The 10,435-nt window shown below is 38.5% G+C and overlaps 1 protein-coding gene across 1 annotated transcript; it reads left to right on the top strand.

Moving 5' to 3' along the window:
• The first annotated feature begins 451 nt into the window (after positions 1–451).
• sarnp (SAP domain containing ribonucleoprotein) lies at positions 452–8,502 on the top strand. The gene is made up of 11 exons (XM_079580904.1): positions 452–561; positions 1,140–1,239; positions 2,800–2,843; positions 3,318–3,391; positions 4,182–4,230; positions 4,327–4,400; positions 5,471–5,508; positions 5,585–5,610; positions 5,700–5,768; positions 8,078–8,158; positions 8,237–8,502. Exons 1-11 carry the CDS (start codon positions 529–531, stop codon positions 8,276–8,278), a joined length of 630 nt encoding a protein of 209 aa, XP_079437030.1. The 5' UTR covers positions 452–528; the 3' UTR covers positions 8,279–8,502.
• The last annotated feature ends 1,933 nt before the right edge of the window (positions 8,503–10,435 follow it).

The following is a 10,435-nucleotide window of genomic DNA, read 5'->3' as shown; positions in this document are numbered from 1 at the left end:
TGGATGATTTTAGTCTCTCCTTTTCATTTTTATTTAGTCTTATTTTAGTCGACTAAAATATCTGGACATTTTAGTCATAGTTTTAGTCTCATGAGAAACTTTTAATTTAGTTTTAGTCCAGTTTTAGTCGGCAAAAATATCACTTTGACTAAAATTAAGACTAAATATTTTAGTCGACGAAATTAACACTGTCTAAAAATAGAACTATAACAGTGTTGGGGAGTAACTAAGTACATGTATCTAGAATACATATTTAGATTACTCATTTTTTCATTTGAGAGTTTTTAGAATAGCTACTTTCCAAATAACAAGGAAACACACCTCTCATTAAATTCTAGCTCCATTTTGCCGAACATTATCGATATTTATTTACAAAAGATCCTAATTTGTTAAAACAGCATTTATCCGTGAAGGCTGCAGTTCCCGTGGTTGCCGGCGGGAGTCGCTGTGGGCCGGGCTCGCGGGGCACGCGCGCAGAAGGAGCGGCTCCGGAGCGTGATTGGCGGAAGGACAGATCAACAAAGAAACATGGCCGAAGTCATAGAGCTGCAGAAGCTCAAGGTTTGGAACTTTCATTTACACGTTTTCCTCCCCAACCCCGCTCCGAGGGGCACGTACACACGTCGGTGAAGATTTAAAGGCCGTTGTGGGACTCGTATTGCGCTGAAAAACCGTGCCTTGTTGCCGTTTCTCCGCTGCGGCTCGTTCACCGGCGTGTTCACGTTGTTCACTCGGCTAGCTTGATGCTAATAGCTACTGTTGCTGCTCTTCACTTTTATTTTGCCAAACAACTCGCAGTAGCGCGTCCAAAATGCAGGATATGGGTTTGAAATTAAATTCAGATTGTGTTGCGTTTAGCAGGTAGCATCCAAATACAAATGTTAACTCTGAAAATCTAAAAATGTGCGCGTATTATCGTCAGGCAAACGTTGGTCTGATTAGTCTCGTGCGCGCTTTGCCGTTAAGGCTTTTAGTAGAATTTTTCTTATTGAATCTGTTTTTTAAGACATTGTAATAATATGTCGCATACTTTGACATTTGTTTAATATGTGCGTTTTTCCTAGTTTGTCAAACGCACAGTTGAACGAGCCGCTTGACTGTCCGAAACTCTTCTTTTACCTGATGTTTGTGTTTTGTAGCTTGCCGAGCTCAGACAGGAGTGTGAGGCTCGAGGGCTGGAGACCAAGGGAAACAAAGGAGAACTGATCGCGCGGCTGCAGGCCTATCTGGAGGAGCACGGTGAGAGAAATCACGTTATGCCTATGTCTATTTCGTTTACGGAGAACAGGGAGGTGCCTGTTTGTGGCAGTATGACACACTTTTTCCAGGAGTGGGAGAGTTAAAGCCTCGCTGAGTACGCCCTGTCTGCCACCCTTTACTCTCTCCTCCCTGTCTGACACCTGTTCTCTCCTTTCCTTCCCTCTCTTCCTCGGCATATTGGGAAAACTTTGTATAAATGGCACCACTGATGCTTTATACATCGGAGTTTTCATGCGGTTCATTCACTTTCGCCGAACGGGCAACTCACGAACGACACCCGACCTGTATAGAGCAGTGTTTTTCAACCACTGTGCCGTGAGATATCGTCTGGTGTGCCATGGGAAATTATCCAATCTCACCTAGTTGTTATTTTTTTTAAGACAGATGCATTTTTATCCACAAACAGAGTACCGTTTTCGAGTGTCTATGCTGTCTAGTGATCGGCAGAGTAACCATATTATACTCTTCCATTTCAGGTAGTTAATTTCTTTGAGACAAGAGAATTAGTGATGTATTGAGGCATTGTGGCGAGTGAGACTATACGGTGTTCCTATTCAAGACACTTTGATGAGAACATTTTCTGCTGGTGGTGCCTCGTGATTATTTCAATGAAAAAAATGTGCCTTGGCTCAACAAAGGTTGAAAAACACTGGTCTTGAGGACGTAGGTGAATCTGCGTCGGCCGCACTCATGGTTTGCGTCTGGTGCACGACACACGACACAAACTACTCCAGTGCGACCTGCGGAAAAAGTTGGTTACCTAACGTACGAAAGACATGGCCGCACAGACGACTCACAAAGATGTATGTTTGTATACTTTATTGCCCCCTTAGGGAAGTTTTTCCTCTGAATTTAACCCATCCTTCGATGCCGCTGGGGCAACCCGTAAGGAGCAGTAGTCGACGGCAGTGCCGTGCTCGGGGACCCATCTCCATGATGTGGAGCCAGGCTGATGGTCAGAATCACCTGGCTGGAGGATTCACCTATTGGACATGTTTTTAGTGGTAGGGGAAACCGGAGTACCCGGAAGAAACCTACACAGACACGGGAAGAACATGCAAACTCCATACAGAGACTGTCCTGGTGGGAATCGAACCCGGGACCTTCTTTCTGTGAAGCGGAGGCGCTACCGTGCCGCAACCGTGTCACATATAGTGTTCTTGCAACCAAAAAAAAACATACGCGCCCGTAGAGTCAGGACCAAAACAAGGGTAGAATTTAACAAAGCCAGTAAATGTTAAACTAAAACTGAACTTTTACACATGACTTCAATGCGAGTTTGAGTTTGCAAAAAAAAGGGTCGATCTCAGTCAGATGAAGGCTATGGTGATGTTGCGATGTATTGTGGCTTCTCGCGATACGGATCTTGCATCAGCTAATATCGCGATACGATATTTTTCGCGATATATTGTGCAGCCCTACAATGCATTTCTTGCACGTACGACCGGTTGTGACCATAGCTTTACAAATTACTTCACATCGGGTAATCTTGCTTTGAGCAAACATTAACTTTTGTTTTTCCCATTTTTATTCCAACAGAGGAAGACGTTGATGTGGACGATGTTCTGGCAGAAGATGGGGAGGTAATGACTCTGTTCGCCCTTTTCCGCTAAGCTGGTGTCGGTGCTGGTTCTGGGCTGGTTCCACTTTCAGAACCGGCTCTTTCCGCTTTACACTGAAAACGCGCTTGCTCTTGGTTTCTAAAAACTGGCGCCAGTTGGGAATCAGTTCGAAGCCAGATCCAAGAAACGAGCACCAGTGACTGGGGGCGTGGCTTTCTCTTCCGACAAACAACCATTTAGCGCTTATGGCTTTAGTAAGATATTGCTATCCATGTTTTATGCGACAGTTCACTTCCCAAAGCGTTGCTATGGCAATCGACACAATGCCAGCTTTCATTATGGTGGAAAACCAAGTCAGTACGGAACCCGCCCGGCACCAGAACCAGAACCAGTACCAGCTCCGATCCAGCACCCTGGTGGGAAAGCCCTTTCTCTGGTTTAAGAGTGGTCAGTTTCATTCATTTGGGTATTTAAGTTTGTTTGTTTTTGTCGTAGGACTTTAGTAAAGTGGAGAGTGCCAGCCCTGCAAAAGACTCCAAACAACCGGAGACAACGGACTCAGCTGACGAGTAAGTGGTTAAGACACTACAGGCAAAACTCAATTTTTTCAGTTTTCAGGTTTTGGGCCAAATTGGTCTCTGAACATACAAGCTTTCACCCGGAAACAGACAATGTACCTAATCTTCACAATAACATGTTTAAATATTGCGCTGATTCAATGTTCCCCCATAGACTTATATGGGAGAATGCAATTTCAAGGGCCTTTTTCTCAAAACACATTTTTCTGTCATTGTGGCGACGCTATGTCCACGTCAGTCGGACCTAAAGACTTCACATTTTCCAGCCTTGGACTGAACGATATTTGGAACAATATTTCAGAGGGATTTTTTATTATTTAATCCCTTAAGCCCCATTTATTGAGTTTTAAATGTCAAAAAATAAGGCAAAAATTACATTTTTACAATTTTTTCCACTAAAAAACAGCTTCTTTTGAAGAAATCCAAAATCCCCTCTGAAAAAGTCTTGGTAACTCATTTATCAATAAAATGAAACCATAAATTTGAATGTAGCTCTATCCATTATTCAGATTTCGTCGCCGAAAAGATGGGAAATTTGGGGCATTTTTAGGCATAAAACACCTTGTTCTTATATGAAAAGATAAAATGACAGAAAACAATGCATATATTTATGCCAGTGATCGACAGCAACAGTTTCAAATTGATATCTGTAAATATACATTTTTTCCCTATTCACCTGCAGTGTCTCGCCTTAAGTGTAAATCCGATGCCCAGCCTTAGTGTAAAGTTCTTCTTCTAGTGTAAGCCATTACTAACTTCTAACTTCTTTTTACATTCATAGAGCTGATAAGAAGGTTGTGAAAATTGCCCCTCCATCATCAGCGACTGAAGTACGTACAAGTTTCAGATGAATCTCTGTATTTTTCTCATGGACACGGTCGTTTTACCAGATTCATTTAATAATTTGCTTTTGATTTGATTCACAGAGACTCCAGAAAAGAGCCGAGCGCTTCAACATGCCCGCCACCGCAGACAGCAAGAAGGCCCTGCGCGCAGCCAGGTACGGCCATTTGCATTTATTTTGTTAACACAATGTATTGTACACATGCAAACAGCTCGTCATCTCTGTCTCACTGGGGTCTTACGTACATGAACTCTTCAAGTCTAGTTATCTTTCATTTGATATTATGATGTAGGGCTGCTCGATTATTGAAAAAATAATAATCACGATTATTTTTGTCATAATTGAAATCACGATTATTAAAACGATTATTTGTTGCCTTTAAAAAAATCCATCAAAAAAGTGACAAAAATCCAGCAAAAAAGTGACAAAAATCTATCAAAAAAATGACAAAAATCCATCAAAAAGTGACAAAAATCCATCAAAAAAATGACAAAAATCCTTCAAAAAAATGACAAAAATCCATCAAAAAAAGACAAAAATCCAGCAAAAAAGTGACAAAAATCCATCAAAAAAGTGACAAAAATCCATCAAAAAAATGCCAAAAATCCATCAAAAAGTGACAAAAATCCTTCAAAAAAGTGACAAAAATCCTTCAAAAACAGTAACAAAAATCCATCAAAAAAATGACAAAAATCCTTCAAAAAAATGACAAAAATCCATCAAAAAAAGACAAAAATCCTTCAAAAAAGTGACAAAAATCCATCAAAAAAGTGACAAAAATCCTTCAAAAACGGTGACAAAAATCCATCAAAAAATTGCAAAAATCCATCAAAAAAAGACAAAAATCCAGCAAAAAAGTGACAAAAATCCAGCAAAAAAGTGACAAAAATCCATCAAAAAAAGACAAAAATCCAGCAAAAAAGTGACAAAAATCCAGCAAAAAAAGGACAAAAATTCATCAAAAAGGACAAAAATCCATCACAAAATTGACAAAAATCCATCAAAAAAATTGCAAAAATCCATCAAAAAAGTGACAAAAATCCAAAAATTTAAAATTAGAAAAGAAAAAAAAAAAAAAAAAAACAATTAAAAAAAATAAAAAGAAAAAAGAAAAACCTTATAATCAATTTTTTGCGATTATGCTAATTTTGTAATCGTTTACTGTTGTAATCGAAATCGTAATCGAATTAATTGCGATATTATGATGTTCTTGTTCTTCTGTGTAGGTTCGGCCTGCCCGGGGATGCCAAAAGTCCATCCTTAGGTAGTTTAATCCTCTATTGTGACGTAAATGAAGCCTGTTTTGTCATTTGTAGTGATCACATGTTTGTTTTCTGCAGGTTCAGTGGCAAACAGTAAAGCTCCGGTAAGTTTTACACACACTGAGCTCATCATTGCACTAAACCATTTTGATTGTTGCGTGTAATGTATTTATTTTGTGCTTTTGTTTTGTAGGTAAACATCGATCAGTTGAAGAAGAGAGCAGAAAGATTTGGCGTCAATGTGTCGGCCGTTTCAGTAAAGGTGAATATTTAAAACACTGACACGGAGAGGAGTGGTGTTACCATGTGGTCCCACAGACTTAACAGTTCATATTAAGTGCTTATTTAACCTTTTTTTCTCCAGTTTAGCTTTACCCAAATCCTAAAAGCTTCTTGTACAATGTGTCAATATAGCAACGAGGATGAAAAGGCAATGAAAATGTAACAAAATGACAAGAATGTAACAAAAAAGCAATAAAGAAGCTATAAAAGAGCGACAAAAACATACAAAAAAGCAACAGTAATGCAGCAAAAAAGTGACTAAAGAGAGACAAAGAATGTGGTAAACGGAAAAAATGATGAAAAAGCAACAAAAACATGACCAAAAGCGACAAAACCACACAAAAAAGCGACAAAGAAGCAATAGAAGAACGACAAAAAAGACACGATGAGTAGGGATGGGAATTGATAAGGTTTTATTGATATCAATGCCATCAATAATTTTACCTATCGATTCTCTTATCGCAAGGAATGAATGTGCTCTATTACAGACACATTGTTAGTTTTCCCAAGCACAAATATTAATTGAATAAAGAAAGTTTTCAAATATACTGTGGCTCCTGCTGGCACTCAGCCTGTCTGGCATCCTCTAAAACGGGTCCGGGGGCTCCCAAGAGAATTTTGAAGAAACATTTATTCATAAATCAGGGACCAGATACGTGAAAAGGACTCTAAAAGATGAAAAATACTGTCAATATTTTCACATTTCCCAGCAAAACTCTGCATAAGGTCATATATTATGTGCAAAACTTCAATTCGTAGAAAAAAGGGGCTTTACTTTGGGCTACAATTGTGAGTTTCGGCCCTTGGGAGCATCGATAAGAGGGATCGATTATGAAGTAGACGTATGGATCCCATGCTTTTGTTCACGGGGCATTCACACCATGACGATTTAGCCAGTATATGCCGGCGTATGAACAATTACAAAACTGAAGAAAAAAAAAGTTCAGCTTATGCTTGTAGGACGTTAAATCGCTAAATCGCTAAGGTGTGACCATCCCATCAAACAGAACCGGGTCGACTTGTAGAACCGGTTCTCAATTCCCTCATTTGTGGGAAAAATTAGTAGTTTAGTTTCTCTCTTTGAACCGTCACACAGTGGAGACGAGCGCAGGTTCACAATCTCACAATCCCAACGTCTCGTCTTCAATGCGACATCTTAAAATCTTAAGACGACAAAACGTGCAGTATACTCCTGACAAACAGCTGTAGCGTTTTCTCCTGTTCGCCTGTCGTCACCTGATCCAGTGTTTCTAGAAGCTTCACCACCCCTCTGTCGCCAGCAGAGGGCGACAGTACACACCAAATCTAAGTTTATCTTTACAGGAACATTCTCTTGTACTCCTGTTTTGAGGCAGTTTTTTGTCAATCCAAACAGATGTGGAGTAAAACCAATCAGACGTCACACATGGCCCTAAAATACATCTTTTACCCTCTTAGCCCCGCCTTCACCGAGCGCATTCTGTCTAGTTCGGCTTTACCCAAAAAGCCAAGACCAAAAGTGATAAGCGCTTCCTCGCGTTGTCATTTTTTGGTCGCATTTTAGACATTTTTTTGTTGCTTTTTTGTGGTGATATCCTAAAAAAAAAATGTGTTGCTGCTTTTGTCATTGAATTTTTTGCTTTTTTTGTGATCTTTGTGTGTTTATGTTTAGTTGCTTTTTTGGGGGGGGAAAATGTTTGCTTTCTTTGTCTTTGTCGGTTTTTTTTTACTATTTTTATCATAGATTTTGTTTTGCTTTGTCAGATTTTGTTTTCCTTTTTAATTTTTTTTGTTTTGTGATTATTTTTTGGAACGGTTTGTTGCTTTTTTTTGTCATTTTTTTGTTGCTTTTTGTCTTTTTTGTTGCTTTTTGTAGCTTTTTTGTCTGTTTTTTTTGCAATTTTTCTTTTTTCTCTTTTTTTTCTGTTGCTTTTTTGAATTTTTGGGGGTCCTTTTGTTGCTTTTTTCGCTACATTTTCACTATTTTTACTATTTTTTTCCAAGAAGCTTTTAGATTTGGGGGGGAAATGTGCTCGGTTCAGAAGTAAAGCAATTACTCACGGCTGTATAAAACTGCAAAATCAATCAAATATAAATGTTGCAAATGGCTTTATGCTAAACACCTTTAAAACGGTAAATCCTGCCAATCCAGAATCAAAAGCTTTCCTTACACACAATAAAAGTCTGGCTACAATTATTTTTGTTTCGCTGTATTCCATTAAGCCGAACAGAGGCGTAGCTAAGTGTATATTCATTCACATACAAATATCGAAGCAGTTGAGACGTGACTTTTGTGGTCCTGTTTTCCAGATGGAAGAGGACGAGAAACTAAAGAAGAGGAAGGAGCGATTTGGGGCTCAGACCTCGGCTGCCGGCGGCGCTGAAGTCCAGGTAACAATCGTCCTTTATCGTCTTTACTCACACCCTTTGACCTCCATTTTGTATTAATATTTGTTCATCGTTTTACAGGCCAAGAAGTTGAAGCGCGCGGAACGATTCGGAATGGCATAAAAATGGTTCTCAAGTCGGGATCTTTTTGTAAAACGTTTTTCCTAGAAGTACACAAAAAAAATTTACTTTACAGTTTCACTTAATGGGCTTCTAATAAATCATCTCCCATTGTAAATAGGTTTGAATAAGTTTGATTACTGCCTTTTATTTGTATTTTTTAAAGATAATCTCATGTTTTTTGGTTAGGTAGCATTGATAACGTTTACAGTAAGATGATTATTTAGTTGTTACTGTTTGTCAAATTGGACTTGTTGGAACGACTCCATCTTTCTTTACTCTGGGAAAGATGAAAGCGCTGAGACTTCGGTAAAATTAATAGTCTGCCGACACAAATATCGCTCAAAAGTGTTGATTTATTTGTGCTTTTTTAGATTCAAATTCTAAACTTGAACAGGATTCCGACTTTTCATTTCCCCATGATTACACCTATTTACACTGTGCTTTGATTTGACGGATGTATTACAGCTGCGATTTTGTTTTGTTGAAGTTTGTGAAATGATTAAACGGCCTTTGTTCTCGGTCCATTTTATATAAAACTTTGTGATTAATAAATTGTTTTCAAAAAATGATTGTTTTCTTATTTACGGTTAGAAAGGCCAGTGCATTCGCGGTTTGTGTAAGGTTTCAGTCGTACAACTTGCCCGACTAAATTTGGATTAATTGGCCAGAAAGTACCACTTTTTAGGAAAGGGTTTACTCGAATCAAAGTGAACTTTTTTGGTCATTTTTGTAAAAATAATAAATATGTTTTGGTCTATCATTTTTTAATGCTAGTTTTGCTGTAGGTATTAAAAGAATGGATGAGGATGTAAACTATTTTAATGTCATATTTACCTGCCGTCAAGATCTCCTGGAGTTAATTGCCAATAATATGAATATGTGTAATCATTTATTGGGTAAAATGTGTGTGGCTTCAATTACTTTGGTTATGTCAAATAAAGTTTCCATAGATACAGACGGCATCTCTGGAATTGCCCATATATGGTCATTTTTGAAAACAGTTAAGGGGGAAAACAATTTTGAACTTTCTCTAATTATTCAAAAACTACTTTAACAAATGCTGAAATATGAACATAGTTTCTACTAAATAAAGATACAAAGACATGGAGAGGAGCAAAGTGGTTCAACAGCCCATAAATACATTAAAAAAACGGAAAATGCTAACATGATGCTACATGTTAGCATCGGGCTAATGCTAACGGTTAGCTAGTGCTAGCTACAACTGCCGTTTTTTCACTTCTACTGAACAATCTGCTGTGAGAAAATATCCATATGGGCCCGATTTACACTTGACTTTATTTGTATGTAATAAGTTGATATTCCACCAGAAAATGGCTAAAAAGAGTGAAAAATTGTGTCCGTTTTCCCCCTCGGCGAGGCCACGCCCCCTTCTATGACGAGATGTCGCCGATTCACACGGCATCGCGTCATAGGAGGGGGCGTGGCTTCGCCCACTCTTTTTACTCTTACTAATCACAAACAAAGTCAAGCGTATATCGGGCCCATATGGATATTCATTTTCTCACAGCATATTCAGTAGAAGTGACAAAATGGTAGTCGTAGCCAGCGCTAGCTAGCCGTTAGCATTAGCACGCGCTAACATGTAGCATCATGTTAGCATTCTCTGTTATTTATGTATCTATGGACTGTTGAACCACTTTGCTCCTCTCCATCTCTCCATGTCTTTGTATCTTTATTTAGTAGAAAACTATATTGATAATTTATTTTTTTGTTAAAGTATTTTTTGAATAATTAGAGAAAGTTTAGATTTTTCTCCAAATTGTTTCCCCCTAAACTGTTTTCAAACATGAACATATATGGGAGATTCCAGAGATGCCGGATAGATACAGACGGCATCTCTGGAATCGCCCATATATGGTCATGTTTAAAAACAGTTAAGGGGGAAAACAATTTGGAGAAAAATCTAAACTTTCTCTAATTATTCAAAAACTACTTTAACAAACGCTGAATTATGAATATAGTTTTCTACTAAAGAAAGATACAAAGACATGGAGAGGAGCAAAGTGGTTCAACAGCCCATAAATACATAAATAACAGCGAATGTTAACTTGATGCTACAAGTTAGCATCGGGCTAATGCTAACGGTTAGCTAGCGCGAGTTACAACTGCCGTTTTTTCACTTCTACTGAACAATCT

Source organism: Gobius niger (assembly GCF_951799975.1).
Source record: "Gobius niger genome assembly, chromosome: 22".
NCBI classification, from domain to species: domain Eukaryota; kingdom Metazoa; phylum Chordata; class Actinopteri; order Gobiiformes; family Gobiidae; genus Gobius; species Gobius niger.
The sequence above is the reverse complement of the archived record's forward strand: the minus strand, read 5'-3'. Positions and strand labels throughout refer to the sequence as shown.

Bases quoted from the DNA above. Each gene is read 5' to 3' on its own strand.
- sarnp (XM_079580904.1), top strand. From the start codon at position 529: ATGGCCGAAGTCATAGAGCTGCAGAAGCTCAAG. The intron at 3,392-4,181 runs GTAAGTGGTTAA...TTACATTCATAG, and splicing joins ACAACGGACTCAGCTGACGA to AGCTGATAAGAAGGTTGTGA. The intron at 5,769-8,077 runs GTGAATATTTAA...CCTGTTTTCCAG, and splicing joins TGTCGGCCGTTTCAGTAAAG to ATGGAAGAGGACGAGAAACT.